This window comes from Rhinolophus ferrumequinum, chromosome 18, assembly GCF_004115265.2.
Source record: "Rhinolophus ferrumequinum isolate MPI-CBG mRhiFer1 chromosome 18, mRhiFer1_v1.p, whole genome shotgun sequence".
NCBI classification, from domain to species: Eukaryota; Metazoa; Chordata; class Mammalia; order Chiroptera; family Rhinolophidae; genus Rhinolophus; species Rhinolophus ferrumequinum.
Window position 1 is genome coordinate 395,941 of NC_046301.1, and position 18,511 is coordinate 414,451.

Below are 18,511 nucleotides of genomic sequence, written 5' to 3' on the forward strand. Positions count from 1 at the left end.
CGCGCGGCCCCCTCACACCCCTGCCCCTCGCGCGGTCTCCTCACACCCCTGCCCCTCGCGCGGCCCCCTCACACCCCTGCGCCTCGCGCGGCCCCCTCACACCCCTGCGCCTCGCGCGGCCCCCTCACACCCCTGCGCCTCCGCGCGGTCTCCTCACACCCCTGCGCCTCCGCGCGGCCTCCTCACACCCCTACCCCTCGCGCGGCCCCCTCACAGCCCTGCCCCTCGCGCGGCCCCCTCACACCCCTGCGCCTCGCGCGGCCCCCTCACACCCCTGCGCCTCGCGCGGCCCCCTCACACCCCTGCGCCTCGCGCGGCCCCCTCACACCCCTGCCCCTCGCGCGGCCCCCTCACACCCCTGCGCCTCGCGCGGCCCCCTCACACCCCTGCGCCTCGCGCGGCCCCCTCACACCCCTGCGCCTCGCGCGGCCCCCTCACACCCCTGCCCCTCGCGCGGCCTCCTCACACCCCTGCGCCTCTGCGTGGCCTCGCCTGAGTATGGGTGCTCTGTCCGGGCTTGAGGGCGCAGACACCGGCCTGACGCTGGCTCTTCCCGTGAAACTGAAGTCACACCCTTTGACTTGCCTGCCACGAGGCACAGACACAAATGAAAAGCTTTGTGGAGAAAACCAAAGGGTGTAACTGGAGTGAGTTTTCTCCAAAGTTGCAGGAAAACGATTGAGATTGATGCTCACCGGCTCCAGTTGCCCAGTCGACCAGGGCTGGCCGTTCCGTGGAAGGCCCGGACAGTCCACCTGGGCGTCCCTCATGTCATGTCAGTCTGCGTTGTCACAGTGACGAGGACAGTGGGGTCCTCAGGAAGAGCTGTGCGTCTCCTGAGGCTTCAGATATTCTGTACCCACGACTTTAAAGGGCCCATAAACTCTCTGGAGAGAATAAACAACGTGAAAGTGCAGGAATTAATGGTGTTGATGGACGTCAGAGAGAAACTAGAATGAGAAAGAAGGGCCTGTTGACAATAAAATGTATTCGCTACTTGAGCATGAACTTAGCAAACTGCGTGTGTGCATATGCAAAGAAAACTGGAATGCTTTTTTGGGAGATGAAAAGGGAGGCTTGAATAAGAGATGGATGACATGGTAAACAATTGTTGGGATGTCACTTTTTATCAAGTCTATTTATAGACTGAATGCCATCCTAATAAGTCTCGTTGGACTTGAACGAGTTGAACTCAGCAAATTGCTACTAAACTTCAATTGGAAAAGACAGATGTGAATATAAAAGGATGTTCTGGAAAAGAAAAAGAGCAATGAAGAAGGATGTTTACCTCCAGATAGGGGACACGTATAAATCAGCAAGACTAGTACTAAAGATGAGTGGAACTGAGAGGAGATAAAAGAGATACATGTATGCATACACGTGCTTAGATTACTATTGATAGAAATTTGACAGTGACTTGAGTAGCATGAAAAAGATAATAGCTACATAAATTACGAAACAACAGCTTGGTACACAGATTTCCAGACGTTAAAAGGGCACGAACACTAGGCAGTAAGTGGAAAAATAATTATATAAAACGAGTAAAAAGGGAATATATTTTGTAGATATAGTGTTATATGTGCTAAGTTTAAAGGAGTATATGTCATGCTCAGGCTAGGTTTATATTTACCTGTTTAAATCAGCACATACTCATATTCATAGAATAAATAAAAACAGTGTTGAGTTCAGATAGTGAAATAGAATTTTGTTCTCCCTAAAATTCTTTTACTGTTTTCATAAGGTTTTAACAGTAAGAGTTTTGATACAGATTATGCAAACTTTCATGTAGGACATGAAAGTGTGTTGGCTAAACATCGTCTGGCACACTGAGCTTCAGCCAATAAAAACACTTCTCAACTACGGATGCTGGCCTTTGTCTTGTTTGCAGTCACCTTTACCATCTCAAATCTAATGTTGCTTAAAGTTCTTTACAATTAGATGGGCGTTTTCATAATTTCTGATATCTGTCCCTCATATATTATTTTTCTATCTTTTCACCTACTCTATTTTGCCTACTTTTTTCTGAGCTCTTGAAACGTTTAAAAGTATGTTTTGTTTTACTCTGTTGCATTTATAATAGCAACAGTTTTAAGTAATTTATGGGTGCCTACTAAATACCTGTTCTTAGTAGAAATGTGAAAACTCTTAATGATCAGCTGAAATGATCTTAAACTTACGTCTCCTTTTTTTTTCTTTTAGGTAAGTAGCTGAACTGGGACATGAAGAACTGATATTTCAAATGACAACCATGTTACAAAAGGTACTTCGGCGTTTTAATAGTACTGTAAAAGGGATCATATAAAAAAGACATAGCAGTTGGAATGTAACTAAGTACTATTTTTGTAAAAACCGTTTTTTATGAGTAAACAGACTTGAAGATGTTATAGCTTTAAGAATAATTATGAGCAGTGTAGCATATGATGGAACTTTCGCTTCCGCAGTCTAGGAAGTTATTGTCAGTATTATGTCTTGGGATGGAAAGATCAGCTGCCCGTCTTGTCAGCACTGGTGGAAAGCGGGAGGTGGGGATGGAGCTGTGTGCAACCCAGCAAACACCGCGGCTGCTGCATGTGGCCATCTATTTTCTCTGAAGGTTAGGGCTGGTTTTCTGTGAACAAAATAATTATTTTCAGAATTATTTATAAAATCGATTACCATAAGCTTGTCAGTAAGGCGATTTGGTTCTGGATAATCAGATTGTATCAGTGTGGGGAATTCTCTGGATTCTATTTATATGAAACCACTTTTAAGTGAAGGGGAGGAACGGAGAAGGAAATATTCGACTGAAAGAAATAATAGAACATAAAAGTTCTTGCACTCAGCTATCTGTCTCTCACATATGGCTTGTGGAAATCTGATTTTTAAAAAAAGCCATGAATCTTGTCTAGAGGAATCTTTTGTAGAAAAAACCCTTAAAACACTGTAGAGGCTGGCACGTCTGGTTGCTGGGGAGACGACTGCACTGTGGTGTATAGGTGAGCGGTGTGGTCATTACGCAGAAGACGGGTGGTGCTCCGATGCAGTGAACTGCGGGTTGTCCCATTGTAGCGGACAAACAGGTTGTTCCCATGAGCAGAGTTGCCTGAGGACACGGAAGGACAAGCTTGTGGATAAGATTACAACATTAAAACCTTCCAATTTCACCTAGAATTTCCTCAAGCCCCTTACAGCCCTGAGGGCAGGTGCCAGGGCAGAGGTTTCATCTGAAGAGAAGTTTGGAAAAAAGTTGGGGAAATAGTTTTACACCACCAGGTTGATGCTCTTCAGACGCTGGCCGTTGATTTAGCATCACTCTGTGTGCCTGTGGCTGTTCTCGTGAGTGTTGAATGGGAGTCAGACACTGGTATTTACGCTGATAATGAGCGAGCACCTGCACCTGGCTGCTCTCAGGAGAGGCAGGCCCCATGCTGTCTGCCATGTCAGCGTGTTGCATGCCGTGAACCTCAGTGGACAGTCCCGGGAGCCGTCCATGTGTGATCATGTTGGCGGTTGGATCGCTGCGTCCTGGACACTCAGGGGAAGAGTGTGCAGTGCCTTTTGGAAATCATCGTCTGACACGGGGTGACAGACCCGGTGACAGTGAAGGAGCCTGCTTTGGTAGAGTCTGCAGTATGACAAGGACCAGAGGACTATTTCCAGGGCTTGAGCAAGAAGGAGGGAGCTGCGAGGGCAGGCAGTGGGCTGAGGGATGCATAGGAAGGAGATGCAGTTCGCAAGAAAGATGGCTCCTTGAACGTTTTGTCGGAACCCTGTATGGACAGGGATGCTGCCATGACAGAGCCTGGGGCTCGTTTAGATGTGCACGAGAGAGGCTGGGGGTCTGACTTCTGGGAGGAGGCTGAGCAGTGCCCGGACGGGTGGGGGACACCCAGCATCGCCAGGCCACGGCTGGGGTGCTTCAGTCACAGGCTGTGGGCTCTGGGAGACGGGACTGTCAGCAGTGACTCCGTTTTCTCCAGGAAGCGGGTGTGCCCACAGGCCTGGGAGGCTTTGAGGAAGGGGAATGCTTCGAGGGTGTTTGTGCCCAATGGGAGGGCATCATCCTGCATTTTGCTTCCTGCTTGATGACCCTCAGTCAGCCGTTGCGACCATCGTGACAAGCCCCAGCTGGCAGGGGGACCTACAGACACCCAGTCAATAACAGAGTTAAAATCGACAACATCGGAGGACATCCACCTAAGTGTGGACTTTCCCGAGTTTGTGTGAACACCTGCTTTGTGTGTTTGTAATGGTATCGTGTGTGTGAATGTTTCTTTATAAAAGTCAGACATCAGACGTATCCTGCTTTGAAGGAGTTGATGAGAACGATACTATTTTCTGGGGTCCTCGGTTTTGGAGTGTGTCCCCTAATGCCAGGGCTTTGGTGGCAGAATTTAAGAACACTGTTTGGCCTTGGAGAATAGATGACTTTTTAAAATCCGATGTTCTTTTGCCATGACCTCACAGCATGCTGTCCATTCTCAACGTCACCAGGCTGGCCCGACCCTCTATGTGGGAGCGCCCCGAGGACAGGCTGGCCTGTCCCTCTGTCAGGAGTGCCCCGAGGACAGACCTGCTGGCTGACAGTAGTGAACAGGCCACAAGACCAAGGACGCCAGTGTGGTGACTTTGAATTACGAGAATCCAGAAATGCCCTTTTCATAGAAACTCTGAATTTCTAGTTTGCGTTTTGATTTTTAAGAGTGTTGATTGGAGGGCAAAGAGCTCTTTATAAGACTGAGGAGGTCTTCTGTTCAGGAACTTTGAAATGTTCTTTAGCTGCAAAACCACTTTGAGAAATAAAATGTGGGGTGAACAGTGCACACCTGGGCCGCTGCCCTGAGCACCCCTTCCCTCGGGTCAGGCGCTGAGCCGGCAGCACTGACGCTCACAAGACATTGTTTGACAATCTCAAGTTTAGGTGGTCGCAACTATAGTAAATTTCATCAAAGCATAAAGTTCTTAAGACAGATGTACTGTTATTTGAAGATATATTTTTCTCTGTAATAAAATATGCAGGCGAGTGTCCACTTTGATCCAAAGTATTGCTAATTTTGGTGGTAATATATAGACATTAGTTTTGGCCAAAACACTCTGGAAAAACCATTGCTAAGTATGTTACACACCTGGGGTTTGAAAAATCAAGCACTCAATTCTGCTGGTCAGGGTGACCCAAGTTCGTAACAGGGGCCTTGACGACACTCGTGTATGGGGCCGTTCTCCCATGTCATCAGAGGGTGGCCAGGCGGCTGTAGCAGGAGCACTTAGCTGCTATGGTCCTGAGTGTCTGTGACAGTGCGCGGTGACTGTGCGGTGATAGTGTGCGGTGACTATGGTGACAGTGCTAAGTGACAGTGTGTGGTGACAGTGTGCGGTGACAGTGCAGTGACAGTGTATGGTGATAGTGTGAGGTGACAGTGTGCGGTGACAGTGCTCAGTGACAGTGCTCGGTGACAGTGCATGGTGACAGTGCACGGTAACTGTGAGCTGACAGTGTGTGGTAATAGTGCGTGGTGACAGTGTGTGATGACAATGCACAGTGACAGTGAGGTGAAGCGACCAAAGTGTTGCTCTTCCGTTAGGTGACTGCCCAGGGATGACCGTGACCCAGGCATGGAAGTGAGTGTTTGCCAGAGAGTAAGCGCCCTGCTGGAAGCTGGCGCCCAGAGAAGGGGTGCGGGGACGGTCGAAGGAGGCCACCTTGTAGTGTGGAGGACTTGCTGACAGACGTCCAGAGTCAGATTTGTAGGGGTCAGCACTTAACGTTGTTTTTAATAGTCACAGCAACCCAGTGAGGGAGATATTAGGGCTCGATTTTTCTATCCGGTGAAACGGAGGCTCATAGAGGCCAAGAGCTTGTCTCACTCGCACAGCAAATGACCAGCAAACATGGTGGAGTCAGCATTTAGGTCATTTTATTTCATGGCCACAAGGCCCCGTGGTGGCCGACCCAGCAGCCAGCTGGGATCAGAAGGAGTGAAGTTGTGAAGGTGAAGTTCAGAGAATTGTGAGTAGCAAGAAGATGGCGTCATCCAGGCCACAGAGTGGAGAGAAAGAGAAAGAGAAAGAGAAAGAGAGAGAGAGAGAAGAAGGGAGGGAGGGAAGGGGAGAGAGGAGGAGCAATACAGAGAGAGAGATTGTTTTTCTTCCTCTAACCCTGAGGAAGAGTGTTTTCAGTTGCATGGCTCTTTAGCTTGCCAGTACTTCACATTTTATTTTATCATTATTTTCTGCTGAATGAAATCTATAAGAGAGAAAACCTCTGGTGAAGTTACAGACCCTCAACTGGGCAAAAAGCTGAATGAACACACCAAACTTGATTAAAGGAGACAGATGGGGACCATGAGAATGACAGGTACTAGCCACCAGCATGGCCTGGTGACTCTCCTTTTGGGGCCCACTGTGAGACCCATCAGATCAGGGGTCCTTTCGCCGTGTGCACGTTGAGGGCCGGCGGAAGGAAGTAGCTTCAGCAGTGAGCCCCTTGTTGTGTCGTTAGGATGTGTTATCAGATGACATGGATTCTGGGATGTGTCATGGTTCTGCACGGAATCCTCACTCTGTGGGCTCAGAAACTACGGTGGAACATGCCAAGAACAGCAGTGTCTTAGGGGTGGAACCACCTTAATGGCCTCATAGAAACTGATGTACGGACAGAGCTCCAGGGCGTTGTCACGTGAGATCTGAGTGGCAGTGCCACACGAGTGTGGTGTTCTAATGTTACAGCCAAATACAAGTATACGGGAACCAACTGTATTTCTTATGATCATTTATTTTTAAATTTTGAGGTACAGTTGATGTACAATATTATTTCAGGTGTACAACAGAGTGGTCAGACATTTATATACCTTAGGAAGTGATCACCGCGATAAGTTGACTAGCCATCTGTCACCATACACAGTAATTGGTATTACTGACCATATTCCGTATGCTGTACTTTATATCCCCATGACTATTTTGTAAATGCCAAAATGTTACCTCTTAATCTCGTCCCCTTTGTCACCCATCCCCCAACCTTCCTCCCATGTGGCGACCATCAATTTTTTCTATGTATCTATGAGTTTGTTTGTTGTTTTTTTTAAGATTCCACATATAGGTGAGACCATATGGTATTTGTCTTTCTCTGTCTGACTTATTTCACTGAGTATAATACCCTCTAGGTCCATCCATGTTGTCGCAAATGGTAAGATTTTCTTTTTTATGGCTCAGTAATAATACTCCACTGTATATATGTACCACCTCTTTTTTAGCCATTCCTCTACTTATGGGCACTTAAGTTGTTTTCATGTCTTGGCTATTGTAAATAATGCTGCAGTGAACATAGGGTACATATATTTTTTCAAGTTAGTGTTTTGGATTTCTTCAGATAGATACCCAGAAAAGGAATTGCCAGGTCATAAGGTAGTTCTACTTTCCATTTTTTGAGGATCCTCCACACTGCTTTCCATAGTGGCTGCACCAATCTGCAATCCTACCAGCAGTGCGTGAGGGTTGCCTTTTCTGCACATCTGCGCCAGCACTTGTTGTTATTTATTTTGTTGATGATAGCCATTCTGACCGGAGTGAGGTGGTATCTCATTGCAGTTTTGATTTGCATTTCTCTGATGATTAGTGATGTTGAGCATCTTTTCATATATCTGTTGGCCATCTGTGTGTCCTCGTTGAAGAAATGTCCATTCAGGTCCTCTGCCCAGTTGTTCATTGGATTGTTTGTCTTCTGGTGCTAAGTTGTATGAGGGGAACCAGTAGTGATCAGAGGTTTTTACGTAGGTGTGAGACCGGGAGAGGGGTGTCCGTGTAATGTGGCTGCCAGGGGCCCATCCCGGTGCCCCAGGCCACAGCTGCATGAGGAGGGCCATCTGGCCAGCAGGGTTGGGGGCAGAGCCTGGCCTGTGGGTGCTCGCACTGCTTGGACTGTACTGGCTGCATCTTCCCTCCAATTCTGTCCCTGGGAGCCCACTGCTGCCCGGGCACCCTTCTGACAGGCAGCTATCGCATGGACCATCTCCAGCTGGCTGGGAGGGGCTGCCTGGCTCAGCCTTGACAAAGACTGACGCAGCCGAGCTGGGGCCTGGGAGCCAGGCTGGGCCACACTGCACACGATGGGGGCACTTCCGGTCAAGATGGTGCAGTAGATTGTAGCGACAATAAAATGTGATCACGGAGCCTGAAGAAAGTAATGCAGATCCTAGGGGGCACCGGGGAGAAGGAAGCAAAATTGAGGGGATTAAAAAATTGGATCACAGCTCCTCAACTGTAACGGGGAAAACTCTTGCGCGATTACTCAGCAGTGGTTAGCTTGGCAGGGGTGACCTTGGCAGGGGGAGGTGCGTCATGTTTTAAGGCTGACGCCTGCCCGTGCCCCTCAGTGTGCACACCGCTCAGCATTTTCCAGCGCGTGCCTTGAGTGTGAAGTGGCCACCGCCTCACTTCCACGTTTGCACCTGCAGAGCGATGTGGTTGTTTGGTACTCATTTCATCAGTGAGCAGAATCAATTTGGTAAAAGATGATTTCATCGCTAAGCCATCATTTTCACCATCGTTGCTGTCGGGGGATCAGGCACGCCTCACCAACAGGGCTGACAGCTTTCCTCCAGCAGCGTTTTTTTCCCCCGGAAACAGATTGTTTAATGACTAGAGTCTCATTTGCTGGTTATTTTAAAAGATGGTACACATAAGGCACCGTGCTCAGGGATATAACTTAAGACGTGGTTCCTTTTCTAGTGACTGCACACGTCTCCCCTCTGGAGAATGGGGGCGGGCTAGAGTCCCAGACTTCTAGGCCTTTGGTCTCTCTGGTGGCAGCCCCACCCAGGAGCCTCATTAGGAGAGAAACAGTGCTGTCACCCAGGAAACTACCTGGGCCTGAGGACCTGTGTCGGGCAGGGGGCAGAGACCAATATGCAAATACACATTTCCTACTACCTGCCAAGTGCTTACTGAAGTGCTTATGAAAGCCCATAGTTTTGCGTGGGAATACTGGAAATAGTAGCAAAGATGGCCAAGCCTGAGGACGGGGTCGCGGTGGGTGGGTGACTGACTTTCAGCAAAAGTTTCCTAAAGCGCTTACTTGGACCAAAAAGAAGGTCTTAACGTGCGATGGCTGATTTCTTCACCTCAGACAGTTCGTTATCGGTGTGGCATTTTGGTTAAGTTGGTCAAAGCCTGAAAAACAACTGTAATTACAAATGGCTGACACTCATTTTCAAGGCCCCCAGCCCAGTGGAACCCCAGAAGCAGCAGCAGAGGAGCAGAGAGCTTATTTGATGTTGCTGCCTTTTTCTGGTATTACAAAGGATAAGTCATTTTTCACACTCCAAAAAAAAAAAAAAAGAAAGGAAAAGAAGAAAATATTACATAACGCTCAGATTGTTTTTCTAACTCCAAAGAAAGTAATGCTTTACTTTCTTTGAATACTTGAATTTATTGTTAGAAAGGCACAGATTTAAATGTCACAGGACACGTACTTCCAGAATGAGGTGCAGTTGCATTACTCAGGACGCTTAGTGAACAGTTACTACATTTTAGCATTTTTGCCTCCTGTCATGTGATGACATGGGGGTTGAGCCAATCCCACGTAACACAGGACCAAATTGATTATCGGGGAAATCAGATTCATTTATATTCAGCATCTTCAGTGGACGCTATGAGGAGTGACACTGAGGAGTTAGGAGCAACGCCTGTAAGTGCTGCCGCTTCCTTGGCTTCCCAGTAACGTGGGGGGACATGGCTGCCCGGCAGAGTGCTTGTGTCGTGGGCCCTGAAGCTGCCCAGTGAAACAGAAACTGGGATTCCTGTGGGAATGAGGCTGATGATTAAGCTAATTGTTGTTATCTTGTTTTCAGTGAGCATCTAGCTGGTAAAATTCGAACAGATAGCAGGTTCATCTAATACATACACTTGGGGGAAAACAGCATGAACTAGACATTTGTGAAAAGGAAAAAGGCTGTTTTTGCAAATGTGAATTAGACTCTAAACAAAAAAAGCTCGTGACTGCTCTAAAATTAGAATGTTCCCTTTAAATACCCCAAAGGGCCAATTGCTGATATTTGAACAAAATGGAAACCAAACATATTAACACGAAGCAGTCTCTTGTGTAAGGTTGTAAGACGTGCCAGGCACTTTCACTGTGTTGCTTCGATACTGGAAGTGAGAGGAGGAATAATTTGGAAGCAAAGTAATGAAACGCCCAAGTTCTTGGAATTTGATTCAGACCAAAAAGAAATGATCTCTGAAATTCAGCACAGATTTAAAAAGAATGGTTTTTCTAGTAGTGAAATACATCAGCGACACCTCTGTTTTTAATGACTCAAAAGATATGTCTGTAAGTCTTGGGGTAAAAATTGAAAGGGTGATCTATAAAAATGCTTTTGAAATTAAATAAAAAGTTGAATGTATGCTGATATTTTAAAGCTAAGTGCTTTTTGGATTTCTTGAAACATCTCCAGAAACTGTGAGTCGCTTGTCCCCGGGACACACTTGGTCTTGGATAACTCATTGGATTCTGGTTGTTGGGCGGGACGAGCGTCAAGTTGACTTCCCACCATGAAACGGCCCCCAACAGCCCTCAGTCAAGGTATTTAGTACTAAGACAATTGCTAAATAAATCTGGTGCATCCATGAAATGGAATATTATGCAGCCATTTAAAAGTAGTTTTTAAAAGAAATTTTAATGATGTGAAAAATGCTCATTTTTTATTAATATCAAAATGTGGACTAAAAATGTGTTCACTGTGCTCTCAGCTATATTGTCCACATGCACAGAAACATGCAACAGAAATACAGTGAAGTCAGTGGTGGTTTGATTTGGATACTTTTCATTTTTCTTTCTTTCTTTCTTTAATTACAATTTTTTCCTACAGCGAACATTTATTATATTTTACAATTAGAAACTTCTTTTTTTAAAAGCTTACTGATTCCAAGTGTTACTGCAACTTACAGTGGTGAAAATATCATTATCAATAGCTTATGATAAAAGCTAGTTTTTTTCTGAAATGTGTGGGGAAGAACAGAACAAACAATGCAAAATTACCCACGTTACCCTGAAACTGGGGCCAGTGTTGAGCTCACCTCTCAAACAGTCGTCACTGTCTTAGAAGAATAACACCTATCCATTTCCCATCTGTCGTGGTGACTCGTATGACACTTTTAGAAATATGTATGCTTTTATTCTATCATTAGTTAAAAAAGACCTATCTGTCTACTGTGTGAAGTCCATCCTCAAAGAAAACTTGACATGGTTGGAAGAAAATAATGCTTAAAGCTGCAGAGCCCTGCCAGTGTGAACCTGGCACAGTCCCCCAATGCCCGATGGTGATGATGGAAAGTACCCCAGAAGAACTAATAATATCATCAAACGGTGGAGTATACTGTAAACACTTGGGGACCCCCTGAGTGGAATGACGTGGAAGACCTTTTAGAGATTATTCAGAAGAGGTAACTGGCACAGAGTATAATAAGCAATTAAAGTTAGGGAGCGTCGAACAAGGTCCTTTCCTGGGCTGCTCAGGTCACCAGTCCATTGTCCCATGGATGGGAGCAAGTTGGATGGAACCCTGGTTAGCAAAGGGAGGAAGTGTCCAGTGATTGTGAAAAGAACACTCGTGGTGTCCATTGTCGGAGGATCTCCTGAGCCAGGATGCGAGGGCCAGGAACAGCCACTGACTGACTCAGTTACGTCACTGTCAAAGCCTGGCGTGGCAGAGAGATTAATGGTGTCTGTTCAGCGGGGGCTGGGGGCTGTCTAGCAGATCCTCGGAATTACCTGATTTTAGAGGGTGTGCATGTTTAATTCTCCTTCTAGGCTATTGCACAGCTTTGTAGGGGCAGAAGTTAATCTGTAGAAAACTGATCATAATGCAAATGATTCTTGCCCATGGAAACGCTAACAAATTTTGTCCAGTGTGAATACAGTTAGTTTCTGTCCTGTAGAAAAGGTAATCCCAAACATAGTATTTTGTTGCCACAAAGGAGATGAACCAGTTTTGCACGTGTTAGCAGAATCATTTCAGCATTTAGCTTGTGTAGTTGTCCTCTGAACCACTTTTAACACTTACTGACCGGCTCATTAATTATCTATGTAAAATCTTTGACGTGGGCCATCTTATACGTGAATGACAGTTAGGATTTCACCTTTTGAAACAATGCTTTCGCAGTGACTTAGCTACCTGTGGAATGGATTTCCCAGCTGGGATGTTTCTGCACCTCTGTCCTTTCAAGTGGTGGCAGTGTGCCCATGTGTCACCACCTGCCCCTGTCCTCTATGCCCGTCACTGCTTCTTCCAGAAGCTGAGACCATCCACCGGTCATTCCTTCTCTGAAAGCGCACAGGAAGCGCTTGTACACTCATCTACCCTGGCTTGTCCTGAAAATCTCTCCAGGCGGACTTGTTGACAAAAATCAACCATCCTGCAGTATCGATTCCATCCTGGTCATTCTTACGTGTCTTACTGAGCTGTGGTCAGGACCCCACTGCATTCACAGGACAGTTGTCCTTTGCTACCATGGCAGCAGGCAAGTGTGTCACTGTGTTGTATAAGCCTCCTTCTTTCTTCCACCTGTTGTGTGGAGTGACTGCTCGAGACAGTTCCCGTATCCTCTGGTTTTCCAGACCCGTGAACTCTCCCCTGCCAGCCAGACAATCGGGGCTCCCGGGGCTGACTCCACATTCTCCATACTAACCAAGGACGCACCTGCTGTGCCGTTAGCCTGTAAAGCTGACAAGGGTCCTCTGATTTCCCAGTAGTCTTGTACATTAATTTTGATTAAAAAAGTCAGAAAAGAAATTGATGTGCACACTTTTGGAAATATCAGAAAAAATATCGGGAAAAAAGCCAAATGGTAGAATCGTCTGTGGCAGCACTTTTGTTATGTTTTAACATAATGATTATAATTGCATTTTTAAATAGTGAGAATAATAAGAGAAAAGAATAATACGTTGGACTTTAGACAACAACAGTTACTTTTATTTTTAACTAGCTTTTGAAGTCATTACAATTGATAGAGGAAATGCTTGTTATTGTCCTAAGCTGATACAATTAGGAAATGTTTTAAATAGGAAAAGAATGTATTCTAATGTCGTTAGCACTTACGATAGCAAACACAAATGGCACTGAGATATTTCCATTGTCAAGCATAAAAATATACATTTTTCTTAAAACATCTAAGGTAGAATTTTTTTGGTACTAGTAATTGTTAGATGGGCCGAATTGTGTCCCCTCCAACTTCAGACGTTGAAATCCTCACCTCCAGGACCTCAGAACGTGACTGGATTTGGAGATGGAGTCTTTTAGGAGTACAATGGTACCTCGGTTTTCGAACGTAATCCACGAGTTCTGAAACATTCGAAAACAGCCGACAGCGAGGCCTCAGGATCTTGCACTCAGCGGAAGCTGTGTGACATGTTCTACTTCTGAGTCGTGTTCGAAAACCGAAGCATTTACTTCCGGGTTTACAGTGTTCATAAACCAAAGTGTTTGTCAACGGAGACGTTCGAAAACCGAGATACCACTGTAATTAAAATGAAATCACTGGGGTGGTCCCTGATCCAATATGATGGGTCCCCATAGGGAGAGATGAGGACACAATCACACAGGCATGACCACGTGAGGGCCTGGGGACAACACGGCCACTGATGAACCAAGGAGAGAGGCCTCAGGTGGTGCCAGCCGGCCCTCACCTTGATCTTGGACTTCCAGCCTCGCGTCGTGAGAAGGTAACTTTCTATTGTTTAAGCTCCCAGTCACAGGTTTGTTTCCTTGAGTTCGGGGCAGAATAGGGCAACTGTGTGTAAGCTAATTACGTCTGTAAGTCGCTGATTTGCTTACCAGTCCGAAGCTACTGACCCTTTTGGTCAGTTGACTCTGTTTTTAGGGCTGATTTGCACTCCGCACAGCTCTCAGTTTGCAGGTGGCTGGCATACTCTTTACTCCGTAGACGTATGTGCGTTCCAGTGAGGGCATGATGTCAGGGCTGTGACAGAGCGGGGAGATGAGAACTCTGTGGGGAAGCTCTGAGTGGTTTGGGGTTCACTCTGTCACTGTGACCACGGCTGCCCAGCACTGACCCTTGTTTTGGTATCTGTCTGGCCCACACAGCCACCGGTGGTTGGCTAAGCTTATGGGCCCTGAGAAGTCCACTTCTTAACCTCAAATGACTGATCTCTGGCAAAGCTTTGACAGCTGGGCTCTGGATTGCAGGGCTGGTTGTCTTGTGTGCTGCGGTGTCTCCAGCCTCAGTCCACACTGTGGACTTGGCCTTATATCTCTGTAATGACACGAAGCTGATGGTGCGGTCAGCAGGTGGATGGTGCCGTGTGCTGGTGTCATGGGAACTCTGGTTCCCACTGGAAGAGTTACAGCCTGCCCCCTGAGGGTCTCCATCCAACACCACGAACCGGCTGGTGATGCAGGTGGTGCGGGAGGTGAGGGTGGAGCTTGGGGGTTGGAGCAGGACAGAGCCGTCTTCTATAGGCCATCTCTTGGTCTCCTGCTGATTGTTCACTTGTTGTCTGGCCAGCTACCTGGGGCTTGCAGGCAGGGGCTAAGGTAGGGGGCAAAGGGGAGGCAGTGTTGGACTATAAGTGGGGAAAAGAGGCAGAACAAGGCCCAGTGTCATAAGACCACACACAGGGACAACAGGCAGGGCTGCCTGACCTTTATGGATGTAACTGTCTACGGGGGAAACTAAAGCGAGTGGACTGAGTGACCGCCAGGAGTTGGCCAGAGGACACCGAGGGTCGGGGACAGGCGGGAGGCTTGACGCTTCGCAGGACATCTTTCGTCCTTTCCTCTCAGTGGCAATAAGAGCTCTTAGACCCATTAGGAACTGTGCGTGTGGGTGCAGGTGACAGGGAGCGGCTCTGGAAAAGTGTCTGGTGGGTGGGCCCTGCAGACAGGACCCTCCGTGGTGGGAATGGGGAGCCCAGCGCCCTGCAGAACTGGTCCTCTCAGATCCCACCTGTCAGGGCTCAGGCAGAAGTCGCGGGGACTCAGGAAGCCACACGTTTGTTGTTAGTTAGGGACACGATTGCTTGCAAACTATTTATTTTAGTGCAGTTCAAAGACTTCACCTTCCTTCCTAAGTTCCATAAAGGCTCCACTCCTCTTCAAGGAAGGGCAGGTTGGCCTTGATGCCTTGTTTAGAGTCACGTGACTGTCCCATGTGGGATGGCTGGCGGGCATCCCACATGGGTTACGTCCCCAACTGTGGTGTCAAGCATGGTCTCCATGGGAACTCTCACTTACTTACACACAGAAGTGATTTTCCCTTATATTTGGGAGTTGTTATGAAGTCAAACAATGAAAGCTAATAGTGATTCTGAAAAATTGGGAATTGCTACTTAAGGTAACATGGGTACCGGAGACTTGGTTTAATTTATCTTTAAAAAGACTATATAATATCACACTGTTCCTATTGTTAAGAACCAGTTATCTGTCAGTGAATGTTAATTTGTTGTTTAAGTGCACAGGTCAGCCTCTAGCCCAATGAGAGTAAGCGAGAGAAAATATTGGCAGAGATGTTGAGCAATCTTAAACAAGATGGCCTCATTCTCCTGTCCGCAGCTATGGCCTTGGCCTGCAAAGGGTGTAAGGTTTAGTGTTAGTCCAAAGTTTAAGTTGCTTGTAATCAGATTTAGTTGAATGCCTTAAGGCCAATGAGAAAGAAAACTTCTTGAAAACATTTCCCAGATTACTACATATAATCTCACTCTTCAAAAATCTCTTTTAATTGGTTTTCAAAGCAGTTTCATACTAGACAAAAGTTTCCTAATGTAGCGCTAAAAGGAAATGGTGTGTTAAAAAACTTTTATAAAATCGCTAATACAATTTTCCTTTATTTAATCAAAGGAGTCAAGTTCATGTTACTCTTGGTAGTCTCCTATTTCTTCCTATGTCAGAAAATGTAAAAATCAGTTGAGTGTGTGCATGTGTGTGTGTGCATAAGTGTGAATGTGTGCATGCATGGGTGTGAGTGTGCACATGTGTGAGTGCACGTGCATGCATGCATAGGTCTGTGTGCATGTGTGAGTGTACATGCCTGTGCATGAATGTGCCTGTGTGTGTGTGTGTGTGTGCACGCGTGTGCACGTGTAAAGGGTACAGTGTGGTTTCTAGAACGTAAGGCGTCTTGTGAGGTCTTTAGCTCTGTTTACTCCTAGTGCGACAGGAGACTGGATGCCATGGGAGGGTTTCTTTCTAGCTGAGAAGTGACTTGATCCAGGTTGCATCTTAAATATTTTCTTTGCTCGGGACTTACCGCTTTTGGAAGTGAAAATGTGGGGTCAGTAACCTTCCTCAAATCTTGGAGGTGGGGGAGGATTCAAATGGAAACAGTCTGCGCTCTCCGTGGTCCTGCTGCAAAGGGCTCTGCTGATGAAGTTCACGGCAGCACCGTCCCCTTTCCCAGCAGACACATTTGAACTGGTTCTGAGGAGCTTCCAGGTACCTGCGCAGGTTTAAGGGGTGGACGGACTACGGCAGGTGCTGTGCCGCCCGCCCTTCAGTCCTTACCTTCCCCACGGCGGGCTCTGATGGAGCAGCTGTGACCATACCAAGCCTTGCTCTGTAGGCTCACAGTTCTTCTCCACTCTGGGCATCTTTGGGTCTGGTTGGCTTGATTCCTGGTTTGAAGCAGTGACAGTCAGTCCTGGTCCTGAGTCCTCGGGCCCCAGGGGCTTCACGTCACAGGCTGTCATTGGGCCTTACAGAAATGAGGGGGCCGGAAGGGATGAGCTCTGCCACTGAATAGCTGGGTGGCCTTTGGGGAGTCATTCCATCTCTTGGTACTTTTCCTTGGCTGTAAATAAGAATTAGAATAGTATCTACCTCACAGTACGAAATTAAAATATTAAGTGAATCAATGTTTTCAAGCATTTGGAATAGTGCATGATACATAGTAAGCACTAATTTAAACATTTTAAATACTGTTTACTAATTCCCCGAATCGTGCGTTTTCTCTTAGCCAAGATAACCTTGTTGGAACCACAGCCAAATGTGTCCACCATGGCACTTCTGACTCCGAGTGACGTGCTCCGTATAGGGCCCTTCCCGGCTGGGGACTCAGGCCTATTACTCCTTATAGTTTCCGATGAGAAACCACAGGTTTATGGTGACAAGGTGAAGTGTCCCGTTGCTCAGCTCTAGGTGGGGTCAAGGTGAGCTCAAGCCAGGACTTGAATGCATGTCCCGGACCTCTGCTCCAGACCCCTGGGTCCGTCCTCCTGACTGTTTCTTTCTAGGCGCATCGTGCATTTGAGGGAAAGCGTCTCCCCGCGATGATGTCGGGGACTGACTGAGGGTACGTCAGACCCTCGCTTGTCCTGTTAGGTTGGGAGGGGGTCTGTTCCGGCAAACTCAGGCTCTTCTCTTATGTTTTTGAATACATTTTTGTTTTTCCCAAAATGGTATCGTTTAAGCTGTGTTTTGGTTACAGAAAAAGCAAGTTAAAAACAAAACCAAAGGAAACAGAATATGTTCCCATGGAAACAAGGGGAGATTTTGTTCTGGTCAATGAGGCAGCGCCATCTAGTGGAATTTTTCGAGGTAGCTGAGCTAAGAGAAAAATTAGAGGAGGCGAGAAGAGGTAGATGATGAAATGCTGAAGTAAATGGGAGAGGAAAGGGTGGTGGTGTGAGGCGTGCGGTATGTCCTTGGCTTGGAGTCTCTGGCACACTGTTAGCCATCCGTCGGGACTGTTACGCTGGAACGTGAGCCCCAAGTGCCGTCGTGCTCTGTGGGATCCCCCTCCCACACCCCAGCTTCACAGCAGTGACATTCGGCAGCCAAGGACCCTTTCAGCTCTAAAACCTTCTAATTCTATTGTGTATCAAAGGTGTGGATGTGTGTGTGTGTGTATGCAGATGATCACATCAGGATGGATAAAGTTTCATAAAAATAATAGTAAAACGGAGTCTATAATTGTTTTACTTTGTCTTGTTTTGCTGTAAAAATTGGGGGATGGAGTAGGGGTGGTGGAAAGAGGAGATTACTGTGAGAGAATATAATTTAATTTACTTCCTGGCATTCTTGGGCAATAATTAAATTATTTTAATCAGGAAGGCAGAGTTGGTATTCCGTTCCAAGCTTTATGGATGCAAACCCAATTTGTGTGTCAGATGTGATTAGGTGACCTGGGGCAATTATGTGAAATGGGACTGGGTCTTGGCAGCCGGGGTTAGAGTACGCTGAGGTACATTTTGCAGAGTTTTCAGTCCTCTGAGCTAATATTTACGTTCAGTAGGGACTAGAGGACACATGTATAAGGGCTGTCTCTGTGGAACCCCATCACACCACCCTTCTGCACGAGCCTCTCTGTCACCACCTTGTCCCGTCCTCAGTGACGTGAACGACACACTGTCCACACCGCCTCGCCCACAGACCACTTGAAAGTATTTTCATTTTCAGGAGATAAACTGAGGAAACGTTTGCATGTGACAGACCTGCCAAACATAGTATTTTCTTTAAACTGGTATGTAAAATCTTCCATTAGTTTGGAGTTTCAAAATGCAAACATGCTTCTCTGTGATGAGGAC

The 18,511-nt window shown here is 46.8% G+C and overlaps 1 protein-coding gene across 2 annotated transcripts in view; it reads left to right on the forward strand.

Moving 5' to 3' along the window:
- Window positions 1-18,511, forward strand: part of ANK2 (ankyrin 2) — a 382,806-nt gene that overhangs the window by 88,259 nt on the left and 276,036 nt on the right. The window contains exon 2 of one of the 2 annotated variants that reach the window (XM_033133577.1): window positions 2,200-2,260. The exons of the other annotated variant lie outside the window; for it this stretch is intronic. Coding sequence (XP_032989468.1) covers window positions 2,240-2,260 — 21 coding nt within the window. The 5' untranslated portion in view covers window positions 2,200-2,239. The remainder of the gene's footprint in view (window positions 1-2,199; window positions 2,261-18,511) is intronic. 2 annotated transcript variants of the gene reach the window in all.